This window comes from Pelophylax lessonae, assembly GCF_965119305.1.
Source record: "Pelophylax lessonae genome assembly, chromosome: 9".
In the NCBI taxonomy this organism is placed as follows: domain Eukaryota; kingdom Metazoa; phylum Chordata; class Amphibia; order Anura; family Ranidae; genus Pelophylax; species Pelophylax lessonae.
Window position 1 is genome coordinate 240371697 of NC_138776.1, and position 20254 is coordinate 240391950.

The 20254-nt window shown below is 45.7% G+C and overlaps 1 protein-coding gene across 2 annotated transcripts in view; it reads left to right on the top strand.

The window, feature by feature from the left end:
• Nucleotides 1-20254, top strand: part of KDM2A (lysine demethylase 2A) — a 227548-nt gene that overhangs the window by 107124 nt on the left and 100170 nt on the right. For both annotated transcript variants that reach the window (XM_082266749.1, XM_082266750.1), the window contains exon 12: nucleotides 1468-1922. In XM_082266749.1, the coding sequence (XP_082122875.1) occupies nucleotides 1468-1922 (455 nt within the window). The remainder of the gene's footprint in view (nucleotides 1-1467; nucleotides 1923-20254) is intronic.

The following is a 20254-nucleotide window of genomic DNA, read 5'->3' on the forward strand; positions in this document are numbered from 1 at the left end:
GTTCTTTTTACTATCCTCCGCTATTTGTCTCTCAAAGTTGATTTTAGCCATTTTGATTTTGTATTTACTTTTCTTATTTACCTCCTTGTATTGCTTGAAAGCCGATACTGTGCCCTCTGCTTTATATTTCTTGAAGGCCATTTTTTTTCCCTTTAAGTTTTTTAACGCTACGGCTTAGCCAGCCAGGTTTGGCCTGGTCTCTTCTAAATTTATTTCCCATAGGAATGCACTGCAAGATGCATTTGTTTAATATGTTCCTAAAGCATACCCATTTTTCCTCTGTGGTCAGTGCTCCCAGGGCTTGGTCCCAGTTTACCCTTTCAATCATGGAGCACAATTTGGGAAAGTTTGCCCTTCTGAAGATTAGGGTTCTTATGTTTCCCACTTGTATTGCTTCTATTTCTTTGTACTTATGGACCAGATACCTTTCTGCATGTATTGTGGCATTATCTTTAATAAAATTTCAAGTAAAAAAAAAAAAAAAACAGACATATTGGCAGAATCACCAGATGAAAATGAAAGCCTAAAAAAGAAAACCAATGCAGCTATTATATCTAAGAATTGGTAATCTGCAATATACAGTAATAAATGTTTGCGTTTGCTATAATACCACTTTAAACATCTTACTGTGCCTAATAGAAGATGTTCCTTCATTTAAAGTTTCTGCTGACAGAAAAGTTTTAGACACTTTTAAACGCTTTCCTTATGCCTCGTACACACGCATCGATTATTGGCCTGGAATTTTCGGCCAACGTCCGATCGGCCGATTTTCGGCTTGTTAGTATGATGTTTCCGACAACCGACTCCGACTTTTCGGCCGAAAAAAATCTGGTGTGCAGGCTATAAAATTTTTGTTGGCCGTCAACACAACGGCCGATTTTCCGTCAGTCAGTACAGATTTCGGCAGACAAAAATCTGATGAGCAAGACTGGCCATGCTCAGAGAAGAAAAAACACACAGAAAGTAAACCAGCACATGACATCACTTCTGAAGTAGATTTTTGTTGGCCGATAAAATTTGTGTGCAGTCTAGGCACATTCCAACCAACAAAACACCACTCTGGACAAAAGTCGGACGATCGGTTGGCCGATAATCGTTGCGTTTGTACGAGGCATTAGCCTTGCAGGCCTAGCTATGCAACCAGCTATTGGTGCAATTTTTTTTTTGCCTGACCACAGAACTAGGGCAAAAAACAACCAACTGGGTCCTATCTTCCAGGATTGACCATTGAAGTGGTGCTAGTTCCATGACTTGCATGTCTCTGTGTGTGATATTCAGACAGTGGCACCCTTCGGTGCTAAATTGGAGTCTCAGCTGCGCCAGAATCTGCTCAGCTGACAGGTTCCCAAATCAATTTTCAGCGTTTTGACATTCTTATGAACTTAAAGCCGGTGGTTATATTTCTTTTGATATACAAATCAGGTTTGTAATAATTTCAGAATTTTTCCTTTTTTATTTCTTATTTAGACTTGGAGTTAAGTGGCCGCCGGAGACCAGACACACCCTCTTCATCTTCATCTTCCTCCTCTTCATCTTCACCCTCTTCATCATCCTCTGAATATGATGACTCATCAGATCAGGATTGGGAGGAAGAAGAGGGCTTAAGGAAAAGAGACAGAGACCGAAGGAAAGCTGAGCGGGAACTTCAGAGGAGGAGAGAAAGGGAACGACGGCAGAGGGAGCGTGAGCGTCAGCGCAGGGAGGAAAGGATACTTCTTTCTAGCTTCCACCCTGCACACCAGCCTCCCACGCCACCTCCACCTACCCCTCCCTCGCCGTCCAGCAACACACCGCCATGTTTGACATGGTTTGAGCTTGAAGGCCTACTCTGCCTTGTTAGGAAGCTTGAATCTCTCCCCCCACACAGGAAGTGCCTGCCTGATGGCATTCAAGATCCAGAAGCTCTTCTTGCAGATGTCCGGGTGAGTGTTCAAATTACTTTTCTGCTATCCTACATTCCGTTTGGTCTATGTGAGTATTGTGGTTCATCCTTATGGTGGCACGTGAGGTTTTTTTTATTTCTCGGTCATGGGCATTGCGACATGTTCTAGTGACCAGTAAACAATGACATTTATTGGTTGGTGCCAGTTCTTCTGTAGTAGTAGGAACTCTGAAGTCAAGAAAAAGGGGTCAATGCCAGGAATAAATGGAACTGTTGATTAAATGATGATAGTTGGATAATGCTAATGATAAAAATGTACTGGGGTTTTTGTTGATGGTGGAGGGAAGTTATTATTAGGGATGCACCGAATGTTCGGCGGCCGAACATTATTCGGCCGAAAATAGAAAAAATAGCACTTTCGGTGTTCGGCCGAATAAGTCAAAAGGCCGAATAATTTTGTGCCGAATAATAGGGCTGAACGATAGTCGATATGATATCGACTATCGTTCTGTGGCCGTAGGCGATATTCATATCGCCGAGGTCACGATATTTACAGGGGGAAGGGACTCGGAGGAGGACAGGAGGACTCACAGACTTCCGTGAAGCCGGGACACTTCAGCGGTGAGCATACATTACATTACTCACTCGTGCACTGCAGCCCGCCCCACACATTCAGTGAGTCTTACTCTCCTCCCTAGTTTTTTCAATGGCACATTCAGGAAGCCAATCACGCCGTGATTAGCTGCACAGCGAACCAATCACGCGTGCCTGCACACCTGATTGGTTCCGCTGTGCCGCTACTCACGGCGTGATTGGCTTCCTGAATGTGCCATTGAAAAAACTAGGGAGGAGAGTAAGACTCACTGAATGTGTGGGGCGGGCTGCAGTGCACGAGTGAGTAATGTATGTATGCGGCTGTGCTCCTTTCCAGGCTACTACTAGTCAACCTCCAGCCTCCTACTACCACCACTATGAGAGACTGTATAATCTGATCGAGTCCACACTGACTGACTGTCACTGAGTAATTGATGTTACCACATTAACCCTGACCTGCCCAGTGCCCTGTAATTAAAATTTACAAGGCTGCCTGCATGCTTCCTGATTTCCATTCCCAGCATCCTTCCCAATCCCTACAGTGTCACTAACATTAACCCTATGGTACAAGGCTGCAGTGTGCACTGAATCCCATTCCCTACAGTAACATTTAGGGAGAGAGAGAGACATGAGAGGACAAGAGAGAGAGAGAGAGGACGAGAGAGAGAGAGACATGAGAGGACAAGAGAGAGAGAGTGAGAGGACAAGAGAGAGAGAGAGACATGAGAGGACAAGAGAGAGAGAGTGAGAGGACAAGAGAGAGAGAGAGAGACACGAGAGGACAAGAGAGAGGACAAAAAATTGGCAAAATAAATGGAAAAAATGTGAAACACCGCGTTCGGTATTCGGCCTTCGGCCAAACATTTTATTATTATTCGACTTCGGCCAAGAATTTCATTTCGGTGCATCCCTAGTTATTATAGATATCTGCAATATGATTGAGTTGTGATGACATTTACATCTTCATTGTAGTGGTAGGAAGATTAAAGGACATGCAGTGTGATGAGTTCAATTAGACTTGTACAGCTTCATGGCATAGAGAAATAAGAAGTAATAGAAGGGCCAAAATAATCCATCCTTGAGGAGATGCTGCTCCCCCATCGCCGTTCTGTGCTGCATTTATGTCTGAAGACTAAAGGCCCGTACACACGTACCGATCGTCGGCATACAAACGTCGGCGGACGAAAGATCTGCCGATTGTACGCGTGTTAGTATGGTGCCTCCGACAGATGTCTGCGCACAATCCGCGGACAAAAGTCTTTCGTGCAAACATGAAAATTTTTGTCTGCGGACACCAGAACGGACGATTGTTCGCGTGTCAGTACAGAATTCGGCCGACAGACCGCAGATTTGCAAGACTGGGCATGCTCAGAAAATAGAAAACACAGGGAAAGTTAACCATTACATGACATCACTTCTGCAGTCGGCGGACAAAATTCTTGTGCTGTCCTTGTGCTGTCTTTGCACTTTTCAGCAGACACCGACATCCCGGGGAGAAAAGAGGAACATTTGTATGCCGACCATCGGTACGTGTGTACGGGGCTTTAGGAACTTGGTCATGTGAAGATTAGAGTTCAGAATGGCTGACCTTTCCCTTCAGCAGAGCTCACGTGACTGAGTGCTTAAGCCTCAACATAGGTTGCTCAGCCTTGATAGGAGCCTAGAGAAGCAATTCTTCTCCTTTTACTTGTTTTTTTGATCTTGTGTGTTAATGTGTCTTTATGCTAGCATGGCATTAAAGTTAATTATAAAACCCTTTATTGGTAGATGACTATTATTAGATTAAAAGCAATTTGGGTAGGCTGAATGCTAAAAGAAAGACTGAATATTGAAAAATGTCTTGGAACATATTGGGAAAAAAACATTGAAAATGTGAAATACCTTTTAGTTTTAATTCAAAAGACGACAACAAGAGAAGGGCGCACCGACCTAGTGCATTACCACTAAAAAAGTTTATTAACATTTTTAATTTAAGTATATATTATACTCGCAAAACAGATGTAGGTATCACACACATAAACATGATCAACACAAGATCTCTAAGGTAGCCAAGGCACTGCGCGGGGGCAAAGGTCAACAGAAGGGGGATGGAAGAGGGGACCACCAATACCAGCAACTTCCATCCCCTGTTGACCTTTGCCTTCTGCAGGGCAGGACAGGATTGGGTGGAGCCAGCTCTCCATTTAGCCCCTTGCCAGTGCGGATTGTGGTCTAGCAGCACCTTTTAGCTTGGAGGAAGAGGGTTCGCCCTTGAAACGCATCAGCCTAGCCCTAGCAGACTCATGCGGATCACTGCATGCTATCCAGCACCATGCAGTCCCTTGGCTACCTTGGAGATCTTGTGTTGATCATGTTTATATGTGTGATACCTACATCTGTTTTGTGAGTAGAATATATACTTTTTAAAAATTTTAATAAATCCTTTTAGTGGTAATGCTCTAGGTCGGTGCGCCCTTCTCTTGTTGTCTTTTTTAGTGTGTTTCGGATACCCTCGGTGCTGAGGGGTCAGCAAGACCACAAGCTTTACCTACTTAAGTCCACTTGAACATTCTCCCCATCATACATCACTCGAGCTCAGATTTGTTTTAAGTTTTATTTCAAAGGCAGCCCTCTCTTGGCATTTTCCAGCTGTTGGCAACACTGCTAGGATGCAAGTGGAATGACTCCTCTGGTATCCTGTTCACGGTGTTTGCCCAAAATGCCTTCCCATAGGCAGCCAATTTTTGATGGATGTATCCAGAATCTGCTCAACCCATGTCCTAATTGTTATTTCAGCTTGTAGTTGCACCGGCCACTGGTTTGGTGTAGAAAGGAGGCATTGTTTCCACTGAGTGAGGTCAGGAGAGACTGATTTGGAATTAAAAACAAGTTAGCTCTGCGAAATATAGAATGCCTTCCCCGTGTTATGAAGATGAAAGGGGAGGTGCTGTGTAGTCCAGTCCTAGTATGACAACGCTGCTCCTCCAAAGATGCAGTGAATTTGCTATGGCATTCTAAGGCAGGAAGTGTATTACTGAATTACCAGGGAAAAATAAAGGGAAAATACTTAATAATAATAATGCAGCCACCATGTCTTAGGACTGGTAAGCTGTTACATTTTTGTTTGTTTTGTTGATTAAGAGCCCATTCAGACTGGCGCGACACGACTTTGGGGGGCGACCTGTGAAGTCGCGTGCACCGATGTGCACCGCGACTTCGGCGCGACTTGCAGAGACTTCACATAATGGAAGTCTATGCAAGTCGCTCCGAGGTCGCCCCGAAGTAGTACAGGACCCTTTTTCTAAGTTGGAGCGACTTGTGTCGCTCCTATTAGAACGGGTCCTGTGCTAATCAATGGACCGCGACCGAGCGAGACTTGTCAGGCTGACAAGTCGCCTGACAAGTCGCGCTAATGTGAATGGGCTCTTAGATACACAAGCCATTGCTTCAATACATAAATGACTGTGTCCAATGACTGTGAGAATGGACCTGAATAGAATTGAGCTTCGTGTATATAAGATCAGTTCTCATTCATACAGTTATTAAAGTGTTTTCTGAAGCCTGAATGTAATAATATGGTCACATCATATCATTTATTGCTGTAATATTAAAGTGGTTTTAAAGGGTAAAGTTTTTTTTCTACCTTTAATGCATTCTGCATTCTTCCTCCCATCCTCTCAAAATACGTACCCAATCTCGATCAAGCGATGTGTTCCTCACAGGACTCGGAGGCAGCAGCAGGAGCCATTGGCTTCTACTGCTGTCAATCAAATCCAGTGAGGAGGGGGCGGGGCTGAGCTGCACTATGTGTGTCTGTGGGAGGTTTGGGGCAGCAGCTGAGCGTAACATGTTTGATATTTTAATAGAAAAAAAAAATTGCCTTTAACGCTTTAAGGTTTTGTTATGTGTTGTTACCTTAGTAAGTCATTAAAATTGTAGTGTGTGGATATTATTCATTAATATCTATGGCTATTACCCGTGTTGTTGTCTGGAGTTCCATAGCTCTCAGTGTGGTACACAGGAGCTTTGCAAATCGTGACACAAATTAATAGGAGACCAGGCTTTAAACCCATCTTATATTTTTTTGGACTCCCAGTCTGTGTTTTAAAAAAAAAAAAGAAAAAAAAAGGAAATCTTCTAGACTAAATGGCATCTGGTGGCACCGAATCCAGGAGACTATGAGCCGGTTCACACTGCCGCGACCATAAGTCGCCCCATGTTGGAGCGACTTTTTTACCGCGACTTCAGCGCAACTTGTGAATTATTTTGCGCGACTTATATGACAGACGACTTTGTATTTGGCCAATCAGAATATGATGTGTTGTGACCTAATTCCCCTTTTCTGTTTTTTTTTTTTTACTAATTTCCTCAGTGTCCACCAGTGGCACGTATCAGTGTCCACCAGTGGCACGTATCAGTGTCCACCAGTGGCACGTATCAGTGGCACGTATCAGTGTCCACCAGTGCCACGTATCAGTGTCCACCAGTGCCACATATCAGTGGCACGTATCAGTGTCCATCAGTGGCACGTATCAGTGTCCATCAGTGGCACGTATCAGTGTCCATCAGTGGCACGTATCAGTGTCCACCAGTGGCACGTATCAGTGTCCACCAGTGCCACGTATCAGTGCCACGTATCAGTGTTCACCAGTGCCACAAATCAGTGTCCACCAGTGAAGTCTATTGGAACAAGTCGGATAGAGGTCGCCTCAAAGTAGTACAGGACCCTTTTCTGAAGTCGGAGCGACTTCAGTAGTGCATATTAAGACGGCTCTCATTCATTTACATGGGATATGTTATGTCAAGCGACTTGGGGCGACTTGAGGGCACACAAGTCGCCTCACAAGTCGCGGCAGTGTGAATGGACTCTAAAGCTGGCTGGATGTAAAAAAGATGAACAGGTTCCTCCATCCACACAATGGAGATTGATAGAGGACTCCACCTCGTTGGGACATTGTGTTCTGATAGCGGGGCTATCCAATGTCAGAATACACTGAACAGCTGCTGCAGCTGGCTGATCAAGAAACATTTTTCAACAAGCTCGTTCAACTTAAGTCGATCTAGCAATTGAATTCTGACCAACAGGCACCGCCACACATGGAATCGAAATTCAGCCGATTTCTGCTGAACTGGCTGAGTTTCGGTCCATCTATGGCCAGCTTAAAGCTGAACTCCAGCTTTGGATACACTTTACAAGCTGGCCCAAACAAACTATTCATTGCAAGAATACATCACTTTCTCAGAGTGGCTGAGCACCGATCAGATAGTCTGTTTTCCGGGTATAAGACAGGAAGTCTCGGTTTGCATCCAGGACACAGTGCGGTATGTTGTATGTAGTCACAGCTACATACAGTTTATGCAGCGTGTCCAGCGGCCTCACATGTTAGTAAGGGCCGTAGTTAGTTTGTTTTGTCCAGTTTGGCCCAAACAAACTATGTAAAGTGTATCTAAAGCTGGAGTTTAGCATTAAAGTGTTACTAAACCCAGATCCTGCATTCACTATATCTGGTCTTCCACAGTACACAGCACATGGAAATGCCTTTTGCCTCTTTTGTTAATTGACGGACACAGCTTCAGATCTTCATAACCGTTGGGTTTTACTGCCCCCCTACAGGAGTAGGACACTAGGCAGAAAAAAAGTCTGGCTAAGCCCATAGGCAGTCCCACGGGGTTATACTCCTTCTCTCCTTGCTGGGATCTCTAGTCCTGGCAATTTTTTATTTTTAGATAGAGATTTTTTTTTCCCCCTGGATTTTGAATGGCTACTTGTATATTCATCGGCCATGTTTGTGTAGTCTGGTGGCCATTTTCTTGTGGATTCCCATTGAATAGAGCGGCGGCCATGTTTTTGAAGCCTTGTGGTCGGTGATTGCGGCAGTGGACCTCTAGTGCTGACTCCTCAACTTCTGGTTTCTCCTTGATTGCCGCATAGTGTACAGCATCCAGCGCTCTGCTCTGTGCTGACCGGGGGTGGCGAGTTCCTGGGGGTGCCCTGCGGCTCTCCTTCTCTCTGCTATAACAGCGATTTAGTTGTGCTGGGACCTGTGGTAATGCTAGCACGGCGATGGAGGTCACTTAGCAGTGTTTTGTTCCTCAAGTGCCTGTGTGGTTCCCTGGTTAACATGGAGTCCCTGGAGCACATTTCACCCCCTGACCCCTTCTTTGAGGCAGCGGGCCCTTCTGGGTCCCAGTCCACCCTGTCTGCTATGGCGGGGCGCTCTGGAGTCCTTAGTGTCCAAGGTTGATCTGGTCCTGAAAAAATGGACCTACAGACAAGCCCTTTTCTGCCTGAAGGGGTTCTCTCACCCGTATCGGGGGTGGGGGATGTCTTCGTTTTTTTTTTTTTGGACCTGTGGACCTCTCTGATTCAAGACAGATGGGTCCACAAGTTTATTCCGTCTGGCTACAAGATCGAGTTACGGTCTTATCCTCCAGAGCGTTTTTTTTTTTTCTTCCAACATGCGTTTGTCCCCAGGCCGCCTGCGTGGTCTTTTCTGGGCGGTACAAGACTTGCTACTGCAAGGGGCGATTATACCGGTTCCAATCTCGGAAAGTTTTCAGGATTTCTATTCAAACATGTTTACAATTCCGAGGAAGGAAGGAAAAGTTCGTCCAATCCTGGACCTCAAAGCCCTCAACCGCTGTGTGTGGGTATAGAAGTTCTGGATGGAGTCCATCTGTACGGTGGTGGCGTCCCTTCATCAAGGAGGATCTTATGGTCTCTTTCGATATCAAGGACGCTTGTTTCCATATCCTGATATATGTTGGGCATCAGCGCTTCCTTTCGCTTTGCCGTGGGCGAGGAACATTATCATGCCAAGGGATGGTCTTTAAAAAAGGCCAAATACAGCGCTTGCTATTTCAATACCAACTAGGATTCTATAAATTACTAATAAAAATTAACCTGTGCTTGTAAAGTGCCAATGTGTCTCCATAAATACCACTTAAACAATAAAATCGTATTAAATAGCATAAAATTGAGTGTGATTAAATATTAAAGGACATTAAAATGACAATGATTAATATTCTGGTATACATAAGTGACTGTGACTAAAATAAATAACATTAATCAACAGTATAATATATATATATATATATATGAAAGTCCAATAATAAATCGTGATTGATGCTCAGGCAGTTAATGTCCTCAATATGTGTTTATCCATAAAAAGTGCAAGTGCTCTGGCTTGATCGTTCAAAGTGCTTGTTCCAAAATTGAATAAGATGGGTCACTTACCAGATGACGTGGGTCTTATGTGTCGTATGACACTAAGACCTTTCAGGCTATGGTGGTCCCCCTGGGCCAAGTGGCTTTTCCGTTTTGTAGGTGGTCCTGTGGGCTAGTAATGGCTCCTCTGGACTCCGGGATATAATAATCAGGGATGATGGAAAAGGAGAAAAGAAATGCTCCAAATAGCGTAATATAGTCTTAAAAGGTTTTATTTCCCATCCATCGGGGTCAGACAAGTTTAAAAATCATATACACGCTATCCCTGGTGGTCAGTGGTGCGGGCTGCGCGTCCTCCTCGCGGAATCACGGCTAACTTCCGGCTTGCGTTCCAACTAGGGCAGCGTGATGACGTTATGCGGTCCAAACTGACGTGTTTCGACGCTTCCGGTGACATCTTCAGAGTGGAACATTATCAGTTTGTGGCGTTACCTTTTGTTCTCGCCTGAGCTCCTTGGGTATTCACTAAAGTGTTGACCCCGGTGTTCGCATTATTGCGAAAGCAGGGGATTGCGGTACTCGCCGACATCAGTGTGCAGACTCTGCAGGAATTTGGTTATACATTACATAGTTACATAGTAGGTGAGGTTGAATAAAGACAATAGTCCATCCAGTTCAACCTGTGTAGGTGTGTGTGACTGTAATCATCTAACATAGCCCTTTATCTCCTGATCCTTGAGATGTAAGTCTAAGAGTCTTTTGAAAGTCACCATACTACCCGCAGAAACCACCTCTTGTGGTAGACAATTCCACAATCTTGTAGCCCTAACAGTAAAGAACCCCCCACGTTGCCTGAGGTTAAAACGCTTCTCCTCTAATCGCATTGTATGTCCTCGAGTCCTCATGCAATTCCTTCGAATGAACAGCTTTTTTTCTAAGCTGAGATCCCCATTAAGATATTTATAAATTGCTATCATGTCCCCTCTCAGACGTCTCTTCTCCAGGGAAAATAAATCGAGCGATTGCAGCCGCTCTTCATAGGTAAGGTCCTCCAATCCCCTAATTAGTTTAGTTGCCCTTCTCTGGACTCTCTCCAGCTCCAACACATCCCTCCTGAGGACTGGCGACCAGAACTGGACAGAATACTCCAGATGCGGTCGGACCAGAGTTTTATAAAGTGGAAGGATTATAGTCTTATCTCTGGAATACATCCCTTTCTTTATGCATGCTAATATTCTGTTGGCTTTGGAAGCTGCCGCTTGGCATTGCATGCTGTTGCCTAATCTATCATCAACCAAGACTCCCAGATCTTTCTCCATTTTTGAGTCCCCCAAGGGTTCCCCTCCTAACATGTATTGTGTTTTTATGTTTTTGGTCCCCAAGTGCAAAACCTTACACTTCTCCACATTAAACCTCATTTGCCATGTCGTTGCCCACTCCGTAATTTTGTCCAGGTCATTCTGTAGGATATCTGCTTCATGCTGTGCAGTTATTGCCCTGGCCAATTTTGTGTCATCTGCAAAAATTGATAACGAACTACTGATCCCGTCCTCAATGCTGTTTATGAATGAATTGAACAAGGTTGGTCCCAGGACTGAGCCCTGGGGCACCCCGCTTACTACCTCAGCCCAGTCTGAGTATGCGCTGTTTATTACCACCCTTTGGACACGGCCTTTTAGCCAGTTCCGTATCCAAGAGCAAACCCTGCTGTCGATACCTGCAGACCTTATTTTATAAATTAAGCGCTTGTGGGAAACTGTATCAAACGCCTTAGCGAAATCCAAGTACACCACATCCACTGGTCTGCCCCTATCTAGCTCACAGCTCACTTCCTCGTAGAATGCTAAGAGATTGGTTTGACAAGAACGCCCATTTGTAAACCCGTGTTGGTTACTACTGATGATGTTGTTGTCTTTAGCATACTCTACGATATAGTCCCTTATCATCCCCTCCAGAAGTTTACATACTATTGATGTCAAACTGACAGGCCTATAATTTCCCGGGATATGTCTCTGGCCCTTTTTAAATATCGGAATCACGTTAGCCTTCCTCCAATCCCCTGGTACATCTCCTGTCCTAATACTGTCAGCAAAGATTAGGAACAGTGGTCTAGATATAACCATACTGAGTTCCTTGAGCACTCTTGGATGTACGCCATCCGGGCCTGGTGATTTGTTTGTGTTAAGTTTATCCAGTCTTTCCCTGATTTCCCCCTCTGTTAGCCATAGTGGCAAGTTCTGTGTATTACTACTAACCATACAGTCATGGTCAGTGTACCCCTCCTTTTCCTGCGTAAAGACTGACGAGAAAAAAGCATTCAGCACGGTTGCTTTTTCAGTGTCCTCTGTAACCATCCTCCCATCATCGTTAATTATGTGTGCAATATGCTCTGCCCTAGTTTCTTTGCTGTTGATATATTTAAAGAATTTCTTTGGGTTTTTTTTACTATCCTCCGCTATTTGTCTCTCAAAGTTGATTTTAGCCATCTTGATTTCGTGTTTACACTTCTTATTTTCCTCCTTGTATTGCTGGAAGGCCGATACTGTGCCCTCTGATTTATATTTCTTGAAGGCCAATTTTTTTCCCCTAATAAGTTTTTTAACGCTACGGTTTAGCCAGCCAGGTTTGGCTTTGTCTCTTCTAAATTTATTCCCCATAGGAATGCACTGCAAGATGCCTTTGCTTAATATGTTCCTAAAGCATTCCCATTTTTCCTCAGTGGTCAGGGATCCCAGGGTTTGGTCCCAGTTTACCCTTTCCATCATTGAGTACAATTTTGGAAAGTCTGCCCTTCTGAAGTTTAGGGTTCTTATGTTCCCCTCTTGCCTTTTTATATTGTTATTTATACTAAATGTGATCATCCTGTGATCGCTAGAGCCCAGATTGTCCTGGACTCCTACCTCCGAGATTATGTCTGGGTCATTAGTGATCAATAGATCCAGGATTGCATTCTCTCTAGTAGGGGAATCCACCAACTGTGACATGTAGTTATCCTGTAAGGTTTCCGTGAATAGACGGGCCTTATGCGAGTGTGCAGTCCCCTCTTCCCAGTCAATGTCGGGATAATTGAAGTCCCCCAATATGATGACTGATCCCAGTTTTGCCGCTTTACCTATTAGTGCTAAAAATTCCAGCTCTACCTCCTCCCCTTGGTTAGGTGGCCTATAGCAAACCCCCACAACTACTTTTCCCTTATCTTCTTCCCTATCGAGTTCAACCCACACAGATTCTAAATCCATGCTCATCCCATCCGTAATGTCACTCCTTTCTAGCACCTTTATATTGTTCTTGACATAGAGACATACCCCTCCCCCTCTTTTTCCTACCCTGTCCTTCCGGTACACAGAATACCCTTGGATATTTGCCAGCCAGTCATGTGAGGGGTCGAACCAAGTTTCTGTTATTCCCACAAGGTCTATGTCCTCCTCATGTACTAACATGTCCAACTCATCCATCTTATTAGCTAGGCTCCTGGCATTAGCATATACCCCTCTTAGTTTTACGGAAGTTAAACGTGATTGGCGGTTATGTTTATTTTTGTTTGGTCTGCTGTTTTCCCGCACAGACCCGCCAATTGATGTTGTTGACCTAATGTCGCTGCTGACCCTACAACTGCCTTCAGTCCTCTGCTCCCTCCTGACTGATTCTACTTCTGAGCCCTCCCCCCCGTCTCCTAGTTTAAAAGCCCCTCCAACTCGGTGGCCATCTTTCTCCCCATTAAGGTGCAGCCCATCCTTACTAAAGAGCCGGTAGCCGACTGAGAAGTCAGCCCAGTTCTCCAGGAACCCAAACCCCTCCTTCCTACACCAATTCCTCAGCCACTTGTTAACTTCCCTAATCTCCTTCTGCCTCTCCTGTGTGGCTCGAGGTACAGGCAGTATTTCAGAGAAAACCACCTTGGAGGTCCTTTTCCTCAATCTATTACCTAAGTCCCTGAAATCGTTCTTAAGGATCCTCCACCTACCTTTAACTTTGTCATTAGTGCCCACATGCACCATGACCGCTGGGTCATCCCCAGCCCCCCCCATCAATCTGTCTGCCAGATCTGCGATGTGCCGAACTCGGGCGCCCGGTAAACAACAAACTGTTCGGTTCACGAGATCTTTTTTACAGATTGCCCTCTCTGTCCTCTTGATAATTGAGTCCCCCACTACCACAACCTTTCTAACCTTTCCTGAGTTACGGCCCCCCTTCTTCCTTGAGCCGTCCCTCCCCTGGCAGCTGGGGGAGGGTGCATGCTCCAGCTCTGCCACCCCTGAGTTGATATCCCCCTCAACCTGCAACTCGGCAAACATGTTAGGGTGTACCAACTCAGGACTGGCCTCCCTGACTCTCCTCCCCCTAACATTCCTAACAGTCACCCAGCTGCGTACCTCTGCTGCTTGCGTCTCCTCTATTCCTTCCTCCTCTATGCTGACCCCTGCCAGCGCCTGATGGGTAAAGTCCAAGCTCCTTTCCAGGTTGTAGATGCCACGCTGTGGGCTTCCAGAGCAACAAGTCGCTCACATCTTGCACAGCAGTATTCGTCCTCGATTGTTTCATCAAGGAACGCATACATGCCGCAAGAAGTGCACTGAGTGGCATCCCCAATCCTGTCGGACATTATTACCCACTACTCTATGGGGGTAATGTTTGATTGATTTTCCAGAAGTCTGCTCTGGTTACGTCCACCAAGTTGGACTATATAGGTCTGACTCTGTACTCGGCCTCAGCCAGGGTGTTTCTTCAGCTGGACAAGCTCCAGAAGCTGCAGGATGCCATTCGACTTCTGTAAAATTTTGTTTTCACTTTGTCTTAATGGGGTGAGTGTAGATTAATAAGAAAAAAATGTAACCACTTACGGACCGCCCACTGTGCATTTACGTAGCTGCCATAACCCCAGTATTTCTCTGCACGGCCGGTCCTCTTTAGTATAAAAGTGGTCCCAGTGGCAGAAACGCCATCGGTAGCGGGGAAAACAATCTGGTCCCCTCAGGTGTTGTGCAGGAAGTCGAGTGAGGGCAAGATATCCCTCACTCCACTCTTGTGCCTTGGAGGACCGGATAGACGTCATACGTCGCTTCCTTCCAACTCCCTAAAGGGCCTTTTTTTTTTTGGTTCCCTTTTTTTTTTTTTCTTTGTTTTTTAGTGTAGATGTGAGATCGGAGGTAATTTTGACCCCAGATCTCACATTAAAATAGTTGTACCTATAGGTACTGTAAATATCCCTTAAACTTTCACCTAGGAGATATTTACATTTTATGCAGCCCATGGCGTCATTGGCGCATGCGCTCTGAGGAAACGGCCGCCTGTGCCGTTACTTCAGAGTCCTGTTCCGTGACCGACAGCTCCTGCAGGCATGTGTGGGAATGACGTCAAGCGGCTTCCAGCCAGTAGCCTAGCCGGAGTCTGCAGACCAGGAAAGAAGACGGTTGAAGATGGATGCGGCCTCCAGCGGGATGACGAGGGCTTTGTTGGAAGGGAAGTCTCACACAATGTGCTAGTATGCGATGCATACCCCCTGTCCGTCCCCCCCGAGCTCACGCACAGAAGTGAAGGAATATGTAAGTCGTTCCCACATATGGAAACCACACTTGTGAGGTATCGCTGTGATCGTTAGAGCGAGAGCAATAATTCTAGCACTAGAGCTCCTCTGTAACTCTAAATCAGTAACCTGTAGAAATTTTTAAAACATGACCTATGGAGATTTTTGAAGTACCAATGTTGCCATTGCTCAATTTTGAAACATGACATGTTGGGTATCAATTTACTTGTAACATTATCTTTCACATTCTAGAAAAGAATTGGACTAACTTTACTGTTTTTTTTTTTAATTCAAAAAAGTGTATTTATTTCCAAACAAATTGCGTTTGTAAGACCGCTGTGCAAATACGATGTGACTTAATGTATTGCAATGATCTCTATGATCTCTGCTAGAAAAAAATATAAATATATATATTATGTTTGGGGGTTTCTAGTAACAAATACTGATTTTAACTTGTAAACAGAGATAGGCTTGGTCCTTAAGTGGTTAAACTGTAGTATCAGGCTATGACATAAAATTTAAAAAAGTGAAGGGGGTCTGAATACTTCATGAATGCATTGAATAAATCTATAGGCACAGAAAGCTCACTGCTATATTTCAGGAGGAATTGTAGACAAAAATACTGTTTAAGCCAGGGCTCGCCAAACCCGGGTGCCAGGTTGCATTGGCGACTAGAATTAGCGGCCTGGCGCCTGGGTTACACTGCCGGAGGGGTCTGGTTGCCAAACATCCCAAGTCTCCTGCGAGGTGCGGGAATCTCCCGCATGTGGGCTGCGGCTCCCTGACACCCTCAAGTGGCGCGCCCGCATGCAGGAGACTCCCGCACCTCGCAGGAGACTTGGGATGTCCGGCAAAAGAACGGTGTCTGCCAGCTGTGACAGAACAGAGTCGATGCTTCCTGTGTAGTTCCAGCTCCATCTGGTCACAGGAGAGATTATCAAATGCACTCCGCCTGTGAGAGGAGAGATACAGGAAGCATCGGCTCTGCATGCTTTCTCCAGCGCCGCTCAGTGATCTCTGCCAGCAGTACCCAGCCACGGTACCCGCCAGCAGTACCCACCCGAAGTACTAGCCAGCAGTACCCAGCCACAGTAACCGCCAGCTGTATGTCGCATGTGCTATGGGTGCAACTAGCCCCAGCACATATTTGTATATATCCCAGCACGTGCAGTGTTTCTGACTCCTACTACCATGACCACTTCAAATCACTGAAGTGGTCATGGTGGATGGAGTGTTCCTTTAATATCTCTCAGAAGAAGTAAATAAAGTACACAGGGCTCGAATGCCGGACAACATCAGACGGTTCAATAAAAACTGGCCGCCATTGGACCCGCGTGTATGTCAGCCAGTCCAACAGAAGCCAGCAATTCGGCATGTGCAAAAAAAAAAACTGGCTACTAACTTTTTTTGCTGGCTCCTAAATTTCAAGCAAATTTGTCAAACCCTGGCTTAGGCACAATTAACATTTCATAGTTACATACATAGTTACATAGTAGTTGAGGTTGAATAAAGACAATAGTCCATCCAGTTCAACCTGTGTAGGTGTGTGTGGCTGTAATCATCTCTCATACCCCTGAATGTTCTGATCCTTGAGATGTACGTCTAAGAGTCTTTTGAAAGCCACCATACTACCCGCAGAAACCACCTCTTGTGGTAGAGAATTCCACAATCTTGTAGCCCTAACAGTAAAGAACCCCCCACGTTGCCTGAGGTAAAAAGGCTTCTCCTCTAATCGCATTTTATGCCCTCGAGTCCTCATGCAATCCCTTCGACTGAACATCTTTTTTTCTAAGCTAAAATCACCATTAAGGTATTTATAAATTGCTATCATGTCCCCCCTCAGGCGTCTCTTCTCAAGGGAGAATAAATCAAGTGATTGCAGACGCTCTTCATAATTAAGGTCCTCCAACCCCCTAATCAGTTTAGTTGCCCTTCTCTGGACTCTCTCCAGCTCCAACACATCCCTCCTGAGGACTGGCGACCAGAACTGGACAGAATACTCCAGATGCGGTCGGACCAGAGTTTTATAAAGTGGAAGGATTATAGTTTTATCCCTGGAATACATCCCTTTCTTTATGCATGCTAATAATCTGCTGGTTTTGGCAGCTGCCGCTTAACATTGCATGCTATTGCCTAGTCTATCATCAACCAAGACTCCCAGATCTTTCTCCCTTTTTCCCCTCCTAATTTCAAGATGTTCCTTAATACCATTGCAAATCTAGAATTTGAGCTTAGGTCCACTTTAATGCACCTGTTCTAAACCGCAGCTAGAACACATCTGCCATGTATATTTTAGTTGCGTGTTTTTTATGCAGTGAATATAGGCTGCCTTTCTGCAGCGCGTCTCAATATAAGCAAATGCGGAACAGTGTTACCTGAATCCGAAGACCAAGGAAAGATTGTGGGTGTAGGGTGGCGTACCCAGACCCCATGAGCACAGCACTGTGCACTCCCTGTGTATTGATGCAATGATTATAGGCTACCTATGACGGTGTTGGTAAGTACCACTGACTAGTGATTGCGGGGGGAGGGGGGGGGGGTTCTTCTTGATTTATCCTTGACATCTTTCCAATGCACACAGCTTCAGTGGGTGGCTTGAAAAGGCTAATCACACCTTAACCGCCTTAGTACCAGCATGTGGAATTCCAGCTTAAGCCTAACTAGCCTTAAAAACTATCCCCTCCCACCACCTATGCTAACTAACCCGTGTAAGAAAGATGTATATACAGTACCTACCTATTTTCACGCCTCTGAGGTCTGGTCACATGATCCCTCCTGTGTCAGCCAGCGGCAGCTGCAGGGGAGAGAAGAGAGCACTCAATGGCTAGTAAAGCCTGGAGTGGGGATGTCACCCATAGGCTTCAATGGTCCATCCATTGCTGGCACTCCTTCCTCTCCCCTGAAGCCATACTGGCTAACTGGAGTGGTTTGAAAAGAGGTAAGTACATACATCTGTCTTACACAGGTTAGTTAGCATAGGTGTTAGCAGTGGAGAGGAGACAGTTTTAAAGTGGAAGTCCACTTTTTAACTTTTACCAACATGTAATCTTATAATAAGGCTTACCTGTAGACAGTGAATATCTCCTAAACTTGCACTGGCGCATGCGCTCTGAAGTGATGGTATACCCATGCCATCCCTTCAGAGCTCCGGTCGACGCGTGTAGGAGTGACGTCATAACAACCCCCTGCCATTCATACAGCCAAAGTCCCCGAACCCAGAAGGAAGACCGAGTGAAGATGGATGCGCTGAAGGGGTTCCGTTTGCAGGCAAGTCTATCATAATGTGCTAGTATGCAGTGCATATTAGTACATTATGACTTAAACCCTACGGGGAGCCCAAATTTTTTTTATTTGTGTGGCGGCTTACTAATGCTTTAAGGCTAGTTAGGTTCCACTTTAAGGAATGGAAAATCCAGTGGCTACAAAATACCACTATAAGAAAGCTCCATCTGTCTACAAAAGATGATTTAAAAATTAATTTGGGTACAGTGTTGCATGACCGAGTAATTGCCAGTCAAACCATTAGAGCACTAAAAAAAAGGCTTGGTAATGAAGGATTATAAATATTGGCCGGTATTGAGGTGCTTATTACTGTGTTCAGCTATCCCTGGATGTAGAGGAGCTTCTGAAGGTCATGTTTACCTTGCTGGCAGTTCACCCATTCTGTGGTGCCAATTTTTTTCTGGCACTGTCTGTACAGGAACATTCCATAGACTGCAATATGATTGTTCTTCTACTCTGTGGACAGCCACAATGCAAATGTTGCTGACATAAGAGAAGATTTTGGTACTATGTCCTAGACAGCTGCCCTCAAGGAGAGTGGAGGGCTTTCAGCTTAAAGTGGTTGTAAACCCTCACTTATACCAAGTGATGTTACTGGCCTCAGGTTATACATAGAGATGAAACAAATCCTCCTACATAAGTTGTGCCTGTTTATCTGCAGTCCAGTACATCGCTGGATAGGAAGGGTGATATCTCAGTGCAGCGATGACTGAAATATAATCTCTTTCGTTCATTGACGGACACAGCTCTTGATATTCTTGACCATTGGGTTATACTGTCCCCTACAGGAGTAGGACACTAGGCAGAAAAATAACTTGACTATGCCTATGGGAAGTCCCAGGTGGTAAACTCCCCTTCTCTGCTATAGGTACTCAGTTTTTTTCTGCCTAGTCAGGAGTAACCTATTTCGATGGTACGGAGGTTATGTCTGAAGCGGTGCCCGCCTGGTTCCTGGTATGGGGAGTAGCTATCCCCCCTCTCCCCCTGGAGGGTTTTGAGGTGGATGTGGGCCTCTCCCTGGGACGGTTGTACCCCCGTGTTCCCCTTCTTCCCATTAGGCCCTCCCCTTTGAGTCTGATGGTCCTGTGGGTCATCAATCCCCCCCCCCTCTGCCCCCTCCACCTGTACTGGGGTTGTATGGTGGTCTAGCTACCGCCTGGGGCAGGGTGCTGTACTGGCGATAGGGGTGGGGGGGTACGCTGTGGGGGAGGCTGTACCTGGTGGGGGGCTCCTGCCATAGCCCCCCTTTCTTGCTCTGTGTCTTGTCTGGGCCCAGGGATCCCTCCTAGGTCCCTGGGAGCCTCATGGAGCTGCCATTTTGTTGTATCCTATTTTCTCTATAGGCTGGCGGCCAGATTTGTGTAGCCACGGTGGCCATTTTGCATTAGTCCAGGATTGAATGGTGGCCATTACTGTGGAGCCTTCTGGGCGTCCATTTTAGCTGTGGGAGCCCCTCCTTATCCCCTGGTGATGACTTCTGGGCCTCTTTCGTCCCTGAACACTGCACTTGGAGTGCTTTTGATCTTGGTGCTGCTGGTGATTACCTGGTGGGGTGGTGAGTCTGGTGGGGTCCTCTCCCTGCTGCAGGATCGGGGGTGCTCTGTGGCTGTAGACCGGGTAGTGTTACTAGCGCAGTGGGGGTGTCCCTTAGCAATTTTATTTTGCACTTTTGTGGGGTACCCTTATTCCTCATGGAGTCCTTGAAGCACATTTCCCCACTTGCCCCCCTCTCAGAGCCCTCTGGGTCTCAGCCATCCATTGATGCACTGACGGCGGTCTTGGAGTCCTTTGAGTCCCGGGTGGGGGTGGCTTTTGGGGGGCGGGG